At 42.6% G+C, this 20,289-nt stretch overlaps 1 protein-coding gene across 3 annotated transcripts in view; it reads left to right on the top strand.

Moving 5' to 3' along the window:
* Nucleotides 1-4,595, top strand: part of LOC121290840 (Nance-Horan syndrome protein-like) — a 457,730-nt gene extending 453,135 nt beyond the window's left edge. For all 3 annotated transcript variants that reach the window (XM_041211831.1, XM_041211830.1, XM_041211829.1), the window contains one exon: nt 2,696-4,595. In XM_041211831.1, coding sequence (XP_041067765.1) covers nt 2,696-3,272 — 577 coding nt within the window. In that variant the 3' untranslated portion in view covers nt 3,273-4,595. The remainder of the gene's footprint in view (nt 1-2,695) is intronic.
* The last annotated feature ends 15,694 nt before the right edge of the window (nt 4,596-20,289 follow it).

Below are 20,289 nucleotides of genomic sequence, written 5' to 3'. Positions count from 1 at the left end.
TAGCTTCATATAAAACCTCTCGAAAACTGGTGGTATGATTCCTGAATTTAGAGTTGCATCTCAAACATAATACTTAAAATTATAGGTTATGACATTTGTTTAAAGTTTAACTCCAGGATTTTTAAATAACTCAGCTTTACCAACTGCACGATCACAACAAGCAATAAACTTTTCTCACATGCCTGTTGTGTGGCATAATGTCAAATGCCTTTTGAAAGTCCACGTACACCACATCAACAGCATTAGTCTCTGTTACCTCTTTAAAAAACTCCAGCAAGTTAGTTAAACACAATTTCCCCTTCAGAAATTTATGATGGCTCTTCCTTATCAACCCATATCCTTATCAACCCATATTTTTCCATTTGACTACTAATTCTATCCCGAATAATTGTTTCTAGAATCTCGCCCATCACTGAAATTAAACTGACTGGTCTGTAATTGCTGGACTTATCCTTACAACCTTTTGAACAAGGGCATAATGTTAGCAATTCTCCAGTCCACTGGCACCACCCCTGAGTCTAGGGAAGACTGAAAGATTATGGCCAGTGCCCCTGCAATTTCTAATCTCACTTCCTTCAGTATCCTTGGATGCATCTCATCCAGTCCTAGTGCCTTATTAACTTCAAGTACCAACAGTCTATTCAATTCTTCCTCCTTATCAATTTTGAACCCTTCTAGTGACAGTTTCCTCATCTGAACCATGGCCTGGATAGCATCTACCTCCTCGAAAAAGACAAATGCAAAATATTAATTTAATACCTCAGCCATGGCCCCTTCGTCCATGTGTAAATTCCCTTTTAGGTCCCTAATCAGCCCTACTCCTCCTTTTACCACTCTTATACTCTTTAGATGCCTATTGAAGACTTTTGGAATTCCCCTGCCAGTCTTTTCTCATAATCTCTCTTTGCTTCTCTAATATGCTTTTTCACCTCCACTCTGAACCTTGTGTATTCTTCTTGGTTCGCAATTGTATCTTCTACCTGACCTCTGTCATAAGCACACTTTTTCTTCTTTATCTTAATTTCAAACTCCTTTATCATCCAGGGAGTTCTGGATTTGTTTGCCCTACCTTTCTCTTTCGAAGGAATATACCTTGACTGTGCCCAAACCAATTCTTTTTTGAAGGTAGCCCATTATTGAGCTACAGTTTTTCCTGCCAATCTTTCATTCCAGACCAACTGTCCCAGCTCTGTTCTTGCCCCATCAAAGTCGGCTCTTGTCCAGTTAATTATTTTTACTCTGGATTGCCTATCAATCTTTTCTAGCATCATCCTAAAATGTACAATATAATGATCACTGTCTCCTAAATGTTCCCCCACTGACACTTGATCTACTTGGCCTACCTCATTTCCAAGAAACAGGTCTTTTCTTGTTGGATTGAACACATACGGCTGTAGAACATTCTCCTGAACACAATCTAGGAAATTTTTCCCCTCTCCACCCTTTACAGTACCACTGTCCCAGTCTACATTCGGGTGATTAAAGTCCTCCATTATAACTACTCTATAATGTTTGCATCTCTCTGTAATTTCCCTGCAGATTTGTTCTTCTACATCTGTCTCACTAGTTGGTCTATAGATTACCATAAGACCATAAGACATAGGAGCAGGAATTAGGCCATTCAGCCCATCGAGTCTGCTCCACCATTCAATCATGGCTTATAAGTTTCTCAACTCCATTCTCCCACCTTCCCCCCGTAACCTTTGATCCCCTTACCAATCAAGAACCTATCTATCTCGGTCTTAAATACACTCAATGACCTGGCTTCCACAGCCTTCTGTGGCAATGAATTCCATAGATTCACCACTCTCGGCTAAAGAAGTTTCTCCTCATCTCTGTTCTAAAAGGTCTTCCCTTTACTCTGAGGTTGTGCCCTCGGGTCCTAGTCTCTCCTACTAATGGAAACATCTTCCCCACGTCCACTCTATCCAGGCCTTTCAGTATTCTGTAACACCAAGCAATGTAATTGCCTCCTTTTTGTTCCTTACCTCTAGCCAAATAGATTCTGTCCTTGAACCCTCTGGAACATCCCCTTTCTCTAGCACTGCAATGCTCTCCTTAACCAATACCGCCACCCCTCCTCCTTTCCTTCCCTTGCTAGCTTTTCTGAACACCTTGTACTCAGGAATATTTAACACCCAGTCCTGCCCTTCCTTGAGCCAGGTCTCTGTTATCGCCACAACATCATATTTCCACATGGTAATCTGCACCTGTAACTCCCCAATCTTATTTACACTCCATGCATTCACATACATGCATAGTAACCCTGATTTAGATTTTGTTACTTTCTCCCTTACCCCAACTTTACCTATTAACTTACTATTCTCTATACTAGTGCTATCTGTCCCTTCCAGTATTTTGTGCATGTTGGTATTCCTCTCTTATATTTTTTCTTGGTTCCTGCACCCCTATTGAGTTAGTTTAAAGCCCTCCCAATAGCACTAGCAAAACACCCTGCAAGGAACTCAGTCCCAGCTCAGTTCAGGTGCAAGGTTTATGAATAAGAGTATTGCGGAGGGGGAAAAAAAGGTTGTCCAACTGGACGTTGGAGACCTTGTGATGAAACATCCAGGAATACATCCAACCCGAGTTGGTAACCCTGTTTCCCAGTCATTGCTAAATTGTGTAACAACACACCCATTTTAACCAATGACTTACTGTGCAGAATTTTATCTATTTTTGCTTTGCCTTCTAGATCAAAGAGGAAACTTTTGGGAAGGAAAGATTCCGATGAAGGGCCGAATGTAAACAAACCAAAATCATCCCCTGGCAGTTCACCTGGGACTCCTCCTGCTGTTCCAAAACAGCCTAGCCCTATTTATAGGAGTGTCCGCAAATCTAACACCTCCCACGAGGAGTTCAAACTACTGCTGCTTAAAAAAGGCAGCCGGTCAGACTCTAACTATCGACTGTCTGCGGCCGAAATCTTGAAATCTGCAAGTCCAGTATCTCCCAAGTCTCCAGGAGACAGTTCCTCAGAGCAGGCTAAAGATTCCGAGGACACTCCCCCTTTCCCTTCTGGATGTGAAATGCAGTCACCGGTTTCACCTTGCTCCCCGAGGTTCAGTACGGAAGGAATCTCTTCCCGCAGCTTCTCTGCCTCGATCTCTTCCCGACCAAGTCGATCCCGAGCCCCGCCGGCAGCAGGCAGCAGTCGTTACAGCGTCCGCAGTCGCCTTCACAGTGCACCAATGCAAGTCATTTCCGAGGGGGAAGCAGAAAACTCAGATGGAAGTCCACATGATGATCGGAACTCACAGGGCACACAATAACAGTTTGGAGCGGCATCAGTTGTAGAACAAACATAAATGTGCATGTGGTTTAGTTTAGCAATGTTTATACTGAAAGGTTTATCAAACACAGGGCAGGTCTTAAACAATTAAGAAAACAATACAGACTACTGTCCCAGGTATTAAGATAAAAAAGGTATTGAGATAACAGATCCCTTCACTGTTCCTCCAAAACTGCTAATGATGCAATCATTTTAGTGTACACATATTTTGATTAAATAAGCTACATTTTGAAATGTAACCAGAGTAAATCATGAAAATAGAGATTTTTAACTCCTTAATTAAAGAAAATCAAAAGCTGTCCTTAATGAATTCAGGCAAATAATCTGTTTAAGGATCTCTGATGAACTTCGCAAGATTGTATGCATGGTTGTTCCTTTTTGTGTGCTATTAGGGGGTGTTGTTTTTCTAGAATGATTAAACAGCTGCTTAAGCAATAGGACAATGGTGAGAAGTGTACAGTGCAGTTCTTGGTATTTCCAACTGAGTGATGATTTTCTAAACAAGAAGTGAAATACCTGTGCTGTGCGCAGCACAGACTTTGAAACTAATGTAAATACCATCACTTTTAGTCAATTTCAAAAAAGTATTAATCCTTTGAGCAATGCACATTCTTCATAATTTGCACCCTCAGAGTGTTCTGGGAATTAAATCAACCTGCATCTTAAAGACAAAAGCAATGATTGATGAGGAAAAACATGAGCAAATACTTATTTTTTCAAAAATGTATCTTGCAAATTCTGTCTTAACTCTCATTCTTAATACAGTCTAAGTACTATTCCTAAGAATGACCACGTTGCGTTTGTTGTGGCTTCTTATCATCCACAAACCACAATTGAGAAACCCTGTCTCTATAATTAGTTTGAAAGAAAAATAACATTTACACCCTCATAAGACTGATAGAGTCTTTATGGATATGTGGATGTTTAAATCGAAAATTGATACCACTGTCCAGTCCTAAGAATTTAAAATTATACATTGCTCAAGCAGTCTTCCAACAGTTTAAATATTAATCAACTTCTACTGTTTACAGTAGAAATAGGATTACATCTAAAGGATTAATACAGTACTACCTAATCATGAAAAATATTATGTTCTTTCTAAACTTACTGAAGATCATTATATTGTACAAATATAAAAAAGGAACCTGAGGAAATGATTATTTTTGTGATTAAAGTTGAATTACTTGTGTGTAGACACCAAGAATTGCATGTTTACAAAAATGCCATAGATTAAAATGATATATAAGCATTTTTGGATCCACAATGGTGGGTGTTGGGTGGGGGGGACGGGAGGTAAGAAAAAAAATTGAGCCTTTTTAGCAAGGCTAGGTTATAAGAGACTTTACCATGTAGTGTAAATATTGTTTAAGCTACAGGTTATGATGCAAAGATGTCAGTATCATGGAATTAACATGGAATTAACTGAAAAGACAGCTTGTTTTGTAGTTCTAAGTTCTTCAATAAAAAGGGAGAGAAGAGCAGTAAGTGCATGGGGGCAATTTTAACCTAAGCGACTTGTCAATGCAGAGTAAAAGTGGGCGAGATGTAAAACCAGCCAATCCCATGGGTTCATCACCCAGCAAGTTAGCTTAAAATGACCCTCCCATAGGTTTCCGAAGGAATTGGTGATGGTGTAAACTCAAAAACTGGATAAGATAGGGGAATTATTTCATGTGTATTGAAAATGCAATATTCAAAAAGTGAGAAGAGGATGAGTAACCGTGAGAGATGAATGATATGTGAATGGGTAAGAAAATGGGATAATTTTAAAGTGCAGATTGATCCAGCGATGTTCAGTGAAGAAATTTTGCCAAGAAGACTGTAATTCCATTTTGGCAAGCTGAAGAAATGCAGAAAGCAGCATAGATGTTAAAATATCTGCACTGAAGTCTTCAGAAAAGCTCCAACTTAGGAATGGATGGTGATAAAGCTGTAAACACTACTTTCTCAAAAACAATGAAAATATATTAGCACCATAAGCTGATTGTCTTCAGTTCAATGAGCTACACAGCATAGAACAAAGCACTGTTGATCTCTTTAGTGGAGTGTTTACTCATCAGCCTTGGTCAACTTCAGTTAGAAGGAAATGACTGTTGCAGCTAATCATATCTGGCCAGATCAACACTTCAACAAAAGCAACAATCACATGAGAAAAAGATAACCAGAAAACATGCAAATGATGAAACTAGAAATGAGATCAGAAAGTGTTGGAAATGCACGGCAAGATTGATCAGCACTTGATAAAATGTTAACATTTCAAGGGAGATCCTGCAGTAAAGAAGGGTCCACCTCAAAAATGTTAATCTTGTTTCTTCAGATGCTGAGTACATGAAAAACTAAGGGGACTGGGGGGGGCGGGGTGGTGGTGGGAGGGCCGGGGGACAGTGGGGGTTAGTAAAATATCTTACCATATTGGCATCTTCTGCCGACTGATTAAATTGCTTCTGCGATGTCAAATATTTAATTCCTGTCCGTCAAACACAACATTATTTGGAATAAAAACAGGGAATGCTGGAAAAACCCAGCAGGTCTAGCAGCATCTGTGGAGAGAGAGAGAGAGAGAGAGTTAACATTAACAAAAAAGTCATATGGACTCAAAACGTTAACTCTGTTTCTCTCTTTACCAATGCTGCCTGACTTGCTGGGTTTTTCCATCATTTCCTGTTTTTATTTCAGATTTCCAGCATCCACAGTATTTTGCTTTTATTATTTTGAATAACCTGATTTTTATGAATGAGCACGTTTTCTTTAGTAATATGAGTGCTTTTTATCAATGCAGGCGGACGTGAACTAAGCAACACACAGGTTTTTAATCATTTACCATGCAAAGCACTCAATGAGAAATAGTGTTTTTCAGCAGAAGTTTATATATCAGCTGTCAAGCAGCTACAGTATCAGCAGCCCTAGTGCCATATCTTTTCTCCACCCCCCCTAGAATATGTGGCTACATGAAGATATTTAGGACTGAAGAAAATATTCTTCTGGACAACTTACTTGTTAAAATATATGGTGCATAGTTACAAGAGATACTGCTTAGTTTTTTTAAAGCACTCTTACAATTACTGAATGCTTTGACAGCACTGCCATCTCTGAACAAGGTGAACTAATTGTACAAATTACTTTCGTGAACCATCATTCCAATATGTGTGTTCTGTTGTTTGCACTGAAGTGTAAGACAGTGAGTGTTTGAAGTTCTGCAGCTGCTTCCTTATAGCATCTGATGATTCCTAATTTATATAGGCTTTATTTCTGTTTATTTGGCATATATAAGACAACTACAAGGTTCTGCACAGTTTAAATCAAAAATGTATACGGTCTCTTAAAGAATTATGCCTAGGGTTTTGCCAAAGGTTGAATGAATGCATTTTAACTGCATAGACGGCAGAGTTAACAAAATATTGGTTTTGGTTTATTGTATAAAAATAAATATAAGAGAAGGTTACAGTGTAACTGTATTGGTACTAGAACCAGTTCATCTGGAAGACAAGAATGGTTTATGGATTTGCAGCCATTTTATAATTTTTTTGTAATATTTGTAAATATGGACTTTTTAAAATGCCGAGATGCTTTTTTGTAAAATGTTTTCAAAGTTTACAATTAATTTCTAAGCCTTTGTATATTTTAGAGCTGTGCAACACTTTTAAGTCTTGTATTTATTTTTAGTAAAGATTGTGAAACTTTCCCTGTGAATTCTCCCCAAGTACCAATACGTTTGGCCAGTCAAGTCTGGCTGCTTTGACAGTGTGTATAGAGCCTGACAATAAATGTGACTGCATTGGATCGGCAGAAAAAGTATTCTTTTTTTCCAATGGTTGAATTATTTTACAGTTACCCCCTGTGGATTCAGAAGAATCTACATAGGAGCATAATATACTCTTTACATCAGTTAAACATTTAGGCCAGAAAATTAATCCGTGATCTCACAGGTTTGAAAAATCATTATATTCGAGCAAGGATTCACAACATGTTCTTATTATATTTCAGGCACTTTGACTACAATGTCCTCACTTGAGCAAGCAGTTTCATTTGACAGGAAGATTTTAGTTTTGATCCCTGGTCTGTGTAATGGTAACTGGTGTCAGTTGGGACACTAAGAACACAAGAGATAGGAGCAGGGATGGGTCATATGGCCCATCAAGCCTGTTCCACCATTCAATATGATCATGTCTGATCGTTGGTTTCAACTCCCCTTTCCTGCCCGCTCTCCATATCCCTTGATTCCCCGAGAGATCAAAATCTGTCTATCCCAGCTTTAAATAAATTCAGTGATTCACCATCCACAACCCTCTGGGGCAGAGAATTCCAAAGATTCGCAACCCTTTGAGTGAAAAAATTTCTCCTCATCTCAATCCTAAATGATCGACCCCTTATCCTGAGACTGTGCCCTTAGGTTCTAGATTCCCCAGCCAGCGGAAGCAACCTTTCAGTGTCTACCTTGTCAAGTCCCTCCAGAATCTTGTTTGTTCCAATGGTATCACCCCTCATTCTTTTAAACTCCAGAGAACTTAGGCCCAATTTATTCAGCCTCTCATCGTAAGACAACCATCTCATTCCAGGGATCAATCTAGTGAACCTTTGCAGTGCTGACTCCAATGCAAACATATCCTTCCGTAAATATGGAGACCAAAACTGCACACAGTACTCCAGGTGTGGCTCTGTACAACTGTAGCATGACATCCTTATTCCTGCACTCCAATCCCCTTGCAATAAAGGCCAACATGACATTTGTCTTCCTACTTATTTGCTGTACCAGCATGGTAACTTTCTGGAGTTCCTTGTACATCAAGTCTTTCTGAACATCAACGTTTACACATTTCATACCTTTTAAAAAAAAGTGCCTTTCTGTTCTTACGAGTAAGAAAGTAAATAACCTCACACTTCCCCGCGTTATACTCCATCTGTCATCTTGTTATCCATTCACTTAACTTGTCAATATCTCTTTGCAGCATTACAATCCCTATAGAGACCCATTAGCTTCTAAAAATAAATTTGAACTCCCAATGACCAATTTAAAGGATTTGCATGACAAGATTTCAAGTTTTAGGACTTTTACTGTAATAGACAAACTAAAAGGAACTTTGACTAAACACTACTTTATATGCTAAACAACAGAAAAATTCCCTTGTTAGTGCTTTAATGCAACAAAAATCTCCTTCCACAGTTATGCTTTACCGTGTCCCCTAAGAAGGCACTCTATTCTCCCAGAACCAGTCCAAAGTGATTCTCAGCTCCTGATTCTAATCCCCGAACTGGCTTTCATGGTGAAGAGTTACGCTATAGATCCCTCCCTCTAGCCAAAGTTAGGCGAATCTTCCAGTCTCACTTAAATCCTCATGAATGCAGTTCTTCAAACCGAGCACAAGCTCCCACCCATTCTTGTGTGGTGAACCATAGAGTCTGGCTGCCCCTATCTCTCTTCTCTCTTTCTCTCCTGGATTATCATAGACTGAAAACTGTCAGTGATACTTTTTTATGAAAACCTGTAACCCAATCCTACAATGGCTTCCTGTGCACACTTCCCCTCTCAAAGCCCATCTCCATGGCAATGTGTATCACATGGGCTAGTAAACAGATAGACATGTTAATTAGCTATCCTTCAGACTGCCAACTCCATTCTATCTTGAAATTAAATGGTCAGTTTAAAGTGTAGCTGTTTACAAACGCTGAGATTTCTAACATCTTCCTGGTAGTTAGGAGACTAACAGTCTATCCACCTTCAGTACAAATGCTTTTGCCATTGTCTATAGGCATGATCACTTTGCACCCTCTTCCCAGTAAATCATCCTGGTTCCCCCTTTTAATCTCTAACAAACAAGCAAACCAGGCTTGCTGTTGGCAGAATTCAGAACAGGTCACATGAACCCCTTTATTCCTCTATTTTATCCTAAATTAAAGACACTGTCCCAAAATGTAACAATCATATAAAGCCTCACATTTGTAACAGCAGCCTCTCTGTGTCTTCCTCACAGCTTACATTCCCACATAGCTTTGCATCATCAGCAAACTTAGATTACATTACTCTCTGTCTCTTATATCTAAGTCATTGATATAGATTGTAAATAGCCGAGGCCCCAGCACTGATCCTTGCAGCACTCCACAAGCCAGAGACCACTAACTTGAGAACGCCCCATTTATACCTACCCTTTGTTTTCTGTCTGATCCTCTATCCATGCTAACATATTACCTTTTACCTGGCCTATTAATTTTTTGTGTGGCACCTTAGTGAATTCCTTTTGGAAATCCAGGTATACCACATCTATTGGTTCCCCTTTACCTACCATACTAGTTACATACTCGAAAAGCTCCAATAAATTTGTCAAACACAATCACACTTCTTTAAAATCATGTTTACTTTGTCTGATCATACCATGATTTTCTAAGTGCATCTCTTAATAATAGATTTCAGCACTTTCCTGATGACTGAAGTCAGGCTAATTGGCTTGTATTTCCCTGTTTTCTCTCTCTCCTACTTGAATAGAGGTGTCACATTTGCTAACTTCCAATCTGCTGGGACTGTTCCAGAATTTAGGGAATTTGGAAAATGAAAGCCGATTATCCATTATCTCTGCAGCTATCTATTTTAGAGCCTTAGGATATAGGCCATCAGGTCCTGGGATTTGTCAGATTTTAGTCCCTTAAGATTCTCCAGTACTTGTTCTTTGCTGATGTTAATTCCCTTAATTTACTCTCTTTTAGCATCTAGATTACACCGAGTGTGCAGTAACTAGCCTAAGAGTCCCTAATCTCCAGGAGGTGCAAAACACCCCTTCTGGAATATGCACATGGGTGAACATTAGATCATAACAGGGCTGGCTATGATGCTTCCATGGTTACATGTCTTACATTGACTATCTAGGTGCATAGCTGAAGAATGGCTATTTAGTTGAGATATCTGCAAGCACCCATCACACCAAACCCTAGCAAGAGTCTTTAAGGAGGCCGTGGAGTGGGACAAGATTGGATTTTTTTTTAAGGGTTGATGCACAGCCAAACAGCTACTTTAAAATAATCGTACGGTTTGAATGCATATGAGTATGCTACATCACAGCATATTAAGGAATTGTTATGGATACCGGTTTCTGTCCAGATCCTAGCTAAGCTATTGAGAGAGGAGGTTAAGTAAAGATCAGCCACTTCTACACAGGGAGGGAGAGGAAAGTGCAAGCCCTATCAACCTGAGTACTGTCATGAACATTCTCGTGCTGACTTCAGAGCTGCAATGACAGACATTTAGGAACAGCTCGTTTCTGTTGGGTGAGGTGAATGGGTTGGAGTAAACTAAAAGGTGGACCATATATATTACAAAGTGAAAAACAGAAACACTCAGCAGATCAGGCAGCATCTATGGAGAGGGAAACAGAGTTATTGCACAGAATTTAGTGCCATCCTCAGGAGTGGGCTAGGAGGGAGGGGGCAGCATAGAACCAGGAGGGAAGGCGGAAGATGTAGTGCCTGTTTCCTCCCTGCAGAAGCCACTGAGGACAAAGAAATCCTTGATTGACACCCCCTCCACAAATATTCACTCCCTCCACCACTGACGCACAATAGCAGCAGTATGTACCATCCAGAAGATGCACTGCAGGAATTCACCAAGTCTCCTGAGACAGCACCTGCCAAACCCATGGCCGCTATCGTCTAGAAGGACAAGGGCAACAGATAGATGGGATGTACCACCACCTGGAAGTTCCTCTCCTAGTCACTCACCATCCTGACTTGAAAATATATCGGCCGTTCCTTCACTGTCGCTGGGTCAAAATCCTGGAACTCCCTTCCTAACAGCACTGTGGGTGTACCTACACCACATGGACTGCAGCAGTTCAAGAAGGCAGCTCACCACCACCACCTTCTCAAGGGCAACTAGGGATGGGCAATAAATACTGGCCCAGCCAGCGATGCCCTCATGCCGTAAATGATTTTTTTAAAAAGTGGCCAATCAATGGCCACCCAATAAAAGTTGGTAGCCCCCTGTGGGCTGATAGGGAGCCCCCGCGGCAGCAAGAACTGCCTCTGCCGAAACCACTTCCCCCCAACCTTGCCGGGGCCTGCCTCAGTGACTGGCCCCAGCGAGCCCCGCAAACCTATCTAAGCTCCGTTACCTTGGGTCTCCTCCACCTTTGTTGGTCTGGGCCAGTTGCAGTATTAACAGAGGCAAATGCTCCCAGTGGCGCCGCTGGGATGGAAGAAATGCCTGCCCTCTGAAAGGCTGACAGCTCACGAGGGGGGGGGGGGGGCAGGATTGTTGGCGGGCGCGTGGCGGAGCTGGCAATGGACCCACTGGCCAGACTATCGTGCGACTGCGTGTTGACGCAGTTTGGGACTGTGGAGCAGTTGGGCTGCACACGTTGTACAATCTCCTCACCAACGCTGGCCATGTAGCTGTCACTGCTGTAGACACTCACAGCCCCTTCCAATCTCAGCATCCTGGTTTGGACCATGCCCCCTCATGTTGCAGGTTGACCGGACAGCCATCCAGCACTCTCCGGGAAGCATTAAGGGGCGGTCACACAGGGCCAGGAAAGATGCCAAGTACAACCACGATAACCACATCTCTTTCAATCTCTCGAGTGCTGCAGGAAGACCACATCAGGATCATGGATCCTGGAGACCTAGCTGTGTGCCTGATGGCCTACAAAGACTGTAGAAGGAGGAGCAACTGAGGCTCCTGGCTGTGTAAAGGCAGGAGCAGCAACCTCATGAAGGGGCAGCAGGAGCTCCCTCACACACTGCCCAGGAGCGATAGTGAGCCATGGCTGGTCGGTGCCTAGTGACCCCCATGGTCTATAGATGCCGCCTGCTATTCCTACAGATGACTGAGAACCAGTGTCGGTGACAACTGCACCTTTTTTAGGGACCTGGTGGCTCACATCTGCCACTTACTGCAGGTCTTGGCACCAAGGGGACATGGAGGGCATCCACTGCCAGTGGCTGTGAAAATGACTGTGGGGCTCAATTTCTATGCCAGTGGCTCCTTTCAGGGCTCCACAGGTGACCTCTGTGGGATTTCACAATCCCCCACCCACAAATACATCCATGAGGTCACAGATGCCATCTTCTCCATGGCAACAACTTTGTGCATTTCGCCCAGAACTGGGACAGCCAGGATGCCAGGGCCATTGGATTCTCCCTGATCTCGGGATTCCCACAGGTGCAGGGTGCGATTGACTGCACTCATTTGGTGCCCAGGTCTCTGTTGCTACACCCCATGGACTTCATCAACCGCAAAAGAGTCACCGAATGTGCAGCTGGTATGTGACCACCAGAAACACATCCTGCAGGTATGCGCACGGTTTCCAGGGAGTGTGCACGATGCCTACATCCTCAGTCGGTCACAGATCCCTGCAGTCTTCCAGGGTCCACAGGGGCTGCAGGGTTGGCTCCTTGGGGACAAGGGCTACCCACAGAGACCATAGCTGATGACACCCGTGTGGCAGCCTCAGACTGCAGCAGAGCGACGCTATAATGAGGCTCATGCAGCAGCTCATAACCTGGTGGAGCAGACCATCGGGATGGTGAAGATGTGGTTCTAGTGCCTGGACCGGTCTGGTGGAGCCCTGCAATATAGTCCACAGAGGGTGTCACGCATCATTGTCGTCTGCTGCACCCTTTACAACCTGGCGCTGCAATGGGGAGAGGAGTTGGAGGTCCCCTTGGATGAGGAGGATGCCGATGGGGATGAGGCTGGATGAGAGCCCGCCTGCCATGGAAACAGCGTGTTTCATGGGAATGGATAAATAATGGGGTGGGCCCAGCACAATACGCTGTGAAAACCTGCCATTTTCGTCAGGGGGTAGGACTCCATTTTACCCACCCACTACCGCACTTAGTGCAAATCTGGGAAAATTCAACCCTTTGTTTCTTTACTACAGTCCTTATCACTCCCTTTGCCTTCTGTCCCATGACATCTTTGTCACTTAATCTCTCCCCTGCTACTCTATTCTTGACCTTCCCTTTTGTTCTTCCTCCCCCTCCTTTCTTTCAACAGCATAAAACCTATCACATTTCTACCTTCCTTCAGTTCTGAGGAGCCATATTCGAATGAAACTCTGTTTCTCTCTCCACAGATGCTGCCTGACCTGCTGAGTATTTCTGCTCTTATTTCAGATTTCTAGCATCTGCAGTATTTTGCTTTTATTTCACTATATGTATGATTGATATTTCATAACCATGAACATCAAAGTGATAATTCACCTGTGATATTTGACTTGTAACTAATTGATAAGATTGAGAATTACAAGTCCCTGCTACTTCTTTTGTAACACTGAACTCACTTGCCTTTTAGATTGTAACTATTTCTGCACACTTCTAATCATGCTCCACTGGTCAGATGTGTCACTTTGTACTTGCACGCCCTTTGGCTTTCACTGTGTAGCATTTGTTATGATACACAAGGTGAACACATTGGCAGCCCTAGAACTAGCTCAGTTTAGTTAAGTTTCTATGTGTGTGGATGATGCTCAGAAGCAGTCAGCTTGAGTACATGTGCTATAGGTTAGCCATCACTGCTCTGTTTAAGTCTATATCAGTCTCTTGACATGTAATCACTTTTGTCACTTGACAGTGATAGTCAAGTAGCAGTGTCAGATTTTTATTGTGTTGGATGGAGCATTCTCACAGGACTCAGACTGAAGGCTACTCACATTACAATTCGCAGGAGACCAGTTCTGCCGTCATTACCAGATAGAGAGGCAGGAATACAAACAGAAAATCTCTGTGATTTGTTTTTTAAAAATCTGATGTGCAATGCACCTGCTCCAGTTCTAAAAGACTCTTAAGTTGCTGTCTATAGAGCGATACTGGTGGATTCTTTGGGGATTGTCTGCTACCCAATTGAGACTTGTCCATTCAGCTGGCAAAATGATATCTCTGGGAAGCCCTTAAACTCAAGCCTCAGGTCTCCCAAAGGCCTCTGATAGAAAACATAGTTAGAAACATGACAAAACACAGAAAGCAATTATTTTCATTTTCTTGTGAAATTCTCCGTGGATCACTAATTTTAAGAATGATTTGGTGCTCCCAGCTAGGATTAGGTTATGTACTGGCTGCCTAGAGCCCATGAGCACCGTTTTATTGATGCAGTAGCAAACTTAAAGAGCTGCCGCCGTGCTTTCAATGCTTACTCCCAAGCTTGCTGCTGGAGAAATGGCACAGCTTGCTTTGGAACAGATGATCGAGGGCACTGGAAAGGACAAGGAGCAGGAAGGGCTTCCCTCTTCCTAAGAATGTCCTTGGGGTGATGCTTTGATAAAGATCCAGCAAAGGAGAGGTGCCATCATTAGGAAAAACTGAGAAACCCTCTTACGTCATGAATACTTCTCATTTACCTCATTGCTGCTCGTGGTAGGGAGGGATCATGCTGCATGCAAACTGGCCACCACTATTTACCAAACTTAAAGAACATTTTATTGCCTTTGACATGTTTATACACATCTGTGATTCTGAAAAGCATTATATACACACACAAGTTCCCTCTTATTTCCTTGCACTGAAAGTCCTGCTGATGCAAGCAGGCAATAATTGTAACATTCCCTCTCAACCTGATAGTACCAGCCGTAGGGAAAATATCAAGTCTTGGCCTAAGGTTTTGAGTGAGGCTGAGGCTTCAAATAAAAATATTAATGAAGGTACTTAAAGAAGCAAAATAATTTACTACAATCAGCATGTTGACTGGGAAAACATGGCAGGCAAAGAATTTTCAATAAGTACTTTGAGTGACTTTGACTGGTTTGCATTTTTTTTTAATGATAGGACATTGGAACTTCCAGCCTGTCAAGCCTTTCCTGTCATTCAGTGAGGTCATTGATGATCTGTATCTTAACTCCATCCTTGGCTCCATATTCCTTATTAATCTTAGCTAGCAACAATCTGTTGGTCTCAGATTTAAAATGATTAATTATGCTAGCATCTGCTGCTTTTTGTGGGAGAGAGTTCCACACTATTACTATACATTGAATGGCCTGGCTTTAGTCTTCAGTTTATGTCCCCTTGTCTTAGACTCCCCCACCAGCAGAAAACCTTTCACTCTACCTATGCTGTCAATTCCTTTCAAAATCCAAAAAACCTCGATCAAATCACCCCATAACTTTCTATATTTCTGGGATTACAAACCTAGGTTAGGTAATCTCTCATAATCTAACCCTTGGAACTCTGGTAACAATATGGTGAATCTCTGCTGCACACTTTCCGAGGTCAAAATATCCTTTCTAAGGTGCGGCGCCCAGAATTGTATACAGTACTCTGGATGTGGTCCAACCAAGGCTTTGTACAGATATAGAAAAATTTCCTACCTTTATATTCTAGTCCTTTCATCATAAAGGCTAATATTCTAAAGAGCTTTTTTAATTATTTGTTATACCTGACTACTAGTGATCCATGTTGTCAGGGGACTAAGACCTCACACTGGATATTTTTTATATATATATATATATATAAATATATATATATATATGTATAGATATCCTCATGGCTAATTTCTAAAATTTTAATAAACTGGACAAAGATCTTTTAAACTAGCTGAAGTATGTCTATCTGTGACCCTCAATCAAAAGGAGCGTTCTGGCAGTATCGCAGAAACTTGCACCGCGTTATCTCTGAAGAGACACCAATTATGCCCGTGGGCTGCAGATGCCAAATTCAAAGGGAATTATACAAAAGTCATCTACATTTTCTAACCCAGGTTGGCCAACCGGAGCCTATCTGTCTGCTGGGAATAAAGGACCCTGCAACCTCCCTTTCAAGTCTTAATGGTTGGAACATTTAACAATCTCAGGAAGCCAGACAAAGGGATATGCACCCTTTGTCAAAGCCAGAGTGGAGAGATGAGAGTCATGTGGCACGGACCTCACTTGTGTAACCAGTATATTGCCTTGTGGAACTGCAAAGTTCAAGCCTGCCCATGTTACCATTTGCACGCAACAGCTTGAATACCTGGCCCTATCTATATTGTTTTTACTGGAACTTTGCACCATCGCCTACAAGATTGATTCATCTCTGCATGGCTATTTTCTCATGCAAAGTCAATTCCACTGGAAAAGTGAATTATACAACATCGGGTTTCACTGCCAACCTCCATGAAGGAAAACCTCATTGGGCTTTGATTCTGGACTCACAAACAATAATTATTTTCTCTGCGGTCTTTACCCTGTAAAACTTTCTTTTCTCTATCCCTCTTTTACTGTATGAGTGCACAAAGGGCGACCCTCCTCCCGTGTTTGACTGTGTGCAAATAAACTAACCCTTTGATTTCATCCTATCTTGAGTTTGCTGTGGGGTTATTAGTTGAAAATTGTATCACACTAAAACTGAGGGGTCGGAAAATATGCCACCACTTATAAAAGAGGAAGAAAATCAAATACCTTTTTGTTTATAGACGGGTGGTGAGAGGAGAAACCAGGGCTGTTTAAATTAACTCTCATCCTGTCCGTAACAGCATACTTTATCCATTAAATCTTTGAACCTCCATTCTTCCCAGCTTTTCAACATTTGAAAATATTCTTGAGTTACACATTTTTGGCTCAAAATTGCTGACTTCACGCTTGAGTTGAATTCCAAATGCCACAGAGTTGCCCAGTCACTGATCTATTCATGCCTCTTTGTAATTATGTAGTACAATCTACAGTATTCATCACTGTACCGCTTACTCTTCCATCTCTGATGGTTGGTTGTTTTCTTAAGTCCACAGTAGTTTCTTAGGGATAGTTTTCTAGCCACTTCCCTTGCTTTCAATTTTCATGTCTGCCACTTCCTCAGTTTTGGTTCATCATTTTACATTCAGTTGCTCAACAAATTGAAACGACAGGGATTGACAGACAAGAAATAAGCACGGATATGCCAATTGTATGTATCCTGTACCCTGTGTCTGTCAGGCATATGGGGATGGGGTTCATCTTCAGCAAGGGTGCAAAAACAGTCAGTGGCAGCTCAGCCAGCCTTTATATACCCCAACTGATTTTCCATTGCATTAAAACTAATGTAAAGGTCAGACAGGGTGTCTAATGGACTTTGTTACAACCCAGTACCCTGCTGAAGACATATTTTATCTCCTAAGATTAACATGCAGATTATGCGTCACATTTGCACCCACTTATCTCGAATCACATGGTCATAATAACAGCAACAATTCATAACGAATGAGATAGGGAATGTACCAATCAAAAGCAAGAGGGGTGGATGTAACAATTTTGGGTCTGTCTTAAACCTTCTTTTAGGGTCAGCAATGCCAAGCACTTTCATAAGCAGTCTCCATATTTTATGTTCAGAACTGTGCATGTACTTCCCAATACCTAATCATAGTTATAGAATAACCGAAGGATGTAACAGTAGTATCCCATTGTAATTCATACCATTGTGTTTTTCACATGTACTCTCACCTGTGTTTCCCCAGTCTTTCAACAGGTGGACTGAAAACACGTTAGAGACACGACTGACCCTAACAATGGTCTATTTGTCAGTTTTCTTCCCTGATGTAAAGGAATTGACGGGTTTACAAATAGCTAGTCCTGGTATAATCTGCAAATAACCAGTCTTGCTGCCAACCATATGAAAGAAAGAAATCTGGGGTCTGTGAACACAAATGCAGAGTGAAAGTTACAGCCTTCTAATCTGTTAAACCTCTTCAGCTGACAGTGACATTTTATGATTCACGAACTTAAGTCCCAGTCTTTACAGAAGGGCATATGACTCTAATAGAAAATGTCATATCAGATATTTCAAACATAGAAAATGCTGTAATATTTTATGTCTTATGTGCCAAACCTTGCTATTTCCAAAATATATTCAGAAAGATTTAAATTAACTCTCCTCTGTTTAGTTGTAGCTTTTGATAACTACTAACTGTTTGGACTTTGGACTTGATTGCCAACCACAATGTTGTGGAGGTTTGAATTAAAGCTTGACAATATGACTCATGATCCTGCTATGCCAGCCACAAGTACACCCAGGAAAACAGATCAACACAATCCCTTATACAGCAAACGGGCAATTTTGGTGTTTTGAATCGCATAATCCAGCGGACAGAATGTTTCTGATGTCCTGCATAATTTTGCCATCCAGGAGGATCTTCATCTTAAAATCAATGAGCAATAAACCTGATCTGTGACTTAGGGTACACCACGCCAGTATAGTGAAGGCCAATGTAAGCAGGTGAAAATATGGCCAAGGAGTAGGACTCCCTACTCAATGATTTTACACATCCTGAACTTGTGATCACCACACATGCCTCTGCCCAGCACAGGAGCTTGTCTAATCTGCACGTTCTGTACATCGGGTAAACAGAGGTAGACAATGCTGCCCTTCCACTCAGGACTACATATAACCATATGAAACAAAGGCTAAGACTATGGGCAGAATCATCCCAGATCTGTACTAAGTGTGGTAGCAGGTGGGTAAAACGCCGGCTGCAATGGCTTCTCGCACTGTATCATCCCAAATCTGCCACATTAATTATGCATTCTCATGATGCATGCCATTTCCATGGAGGGCAGGTTCTCACCTCGACGCTTCATCATGCTGGGCGCCATATTTAAAATGTAGCTGCGCGCATACCTCAGTGCTTCCAGCCCTGGGCTGCTGCACAGAAGACATGGCCCCGAAAGGCAAGAGGACTGCAGCGCCCAGGTTCAATGATGGGTCCCTCGAGTGCCTGTTGGACGCAGTGGAGGCTCATTGTAATGTCCTCTGCCCCCACTCTGGCCACAGGATGGGCAACAACATCACCAATCCAGCATGGGAGGCATTGGTAGCATTGGTCAAAGCCAACGCCCCGCAAAAGAGGACAGCCATCCAGTGCCGTGAGAGGATGAATGATCTGCTCCGTTCCGCCAGGGTAACTCACTCTTCTCATCACTCTCGGCTCACATGCTCACAAACTCATCTCACATCCACAGGGCCCTCACTCACTGCCAATGCAAGGGACATCACCATTCACTCTCACATACCATCCCATCATCCTGATCCCATCCATGGGACCACTCACCACCCACACATGCCAGGCATACCTATCGTCTGTCCAGGCAGGTGTCCTGCTTACTCTCTCTCCATCTCTATTCATGCAGGACCAGCTGGCAAACAACAAGAGGGAGAGGTTGCAGACCGGTGGAGAAATGCCTGAAATCAAAGTCCTCACAGAGTTAGAGGCATCCAGCTGGCCGGAGAGGATCTGGACCAGTCCTGTGCTGATGGTGAGGTCACTGCTGCTCTACCAAGTGAGGGTCCAGCAGTGCAACATCCATCCGACGACCATGCTGTGAGTGATTTGTCCTGTATCACAGGCCACTGCCATGCACTAATCATCTCTCCTTGCTTTCGCAGGGACATCTGGGAAACTGCCAAGACAGTCCATGACCCGGAGATTGCTGGCCATTGCTCGGATGGCCAGAGTTTAGTGCACTGCATGGCTGCCAGAAGATCCACCCAGCTCCGACCCACTCCACCTGATTGATTGGCAGCAGCTTTGCCCACTGGACTGCATGCTGTGCTCTGTGCTGAGACACAGGCATCCTCCTAACCCACACTGCAAGGCTGCACTGTTAGCTTGAACCATGGGGGAGACTGGTCCAAACCTGGACGATGACATTGCAAGAGGCTGTGAGCACCTCCAGCAGTGACTGCTCCACGGTCAGCTTTCACAAGGAGATTGTACAACGTGCCCAGTTGTTCAACTCTTTTGCAGCCCACTAAAATGCTCTTTAGTTTGCAGTCTGTACCCCAAGGGGTGAAAAGATCTGAAAAGCTCTGGAGCACTTGGTGACACTTGCATTCCTCTGTGTTGCTTGTGTGGGCAGATAAGCTAGAGGCTCAACTCCACACATGTCAGAGGCTGCGTCTGAACTGTAAGAAAAGCAGGAAATGCTGGAAAAACTCAGCAGGTGTGACAGCATCCATGGAGAGAAAAACAGAGTTAACGTTTTAAGTCCTTATGACCTTTCTTCAGGACTAAGGAGAAGCAGAAATGTGATGAAATTTACACTGTTTAAGGTGGATGGAACAGGTGAAGCTGGATA

Source organism: Carcharodon carcharias, chromosome 18 (genome assembly GCF_017639515.1).
Source record: "Carcharodon carcharias isolate sCarCar2 chromosome 18, sCarCar2.pri, whole genome shotgun sequence".
NCBI lineage: Eukaryota > Metazoa > Chordata > Chondrichthyes > Lamniformes > Lamnidae > Carcharodon > Carcharodon carcharias.
This window is presented reverse-complemented; position numbering and strand designations above follow the sequence as displayed.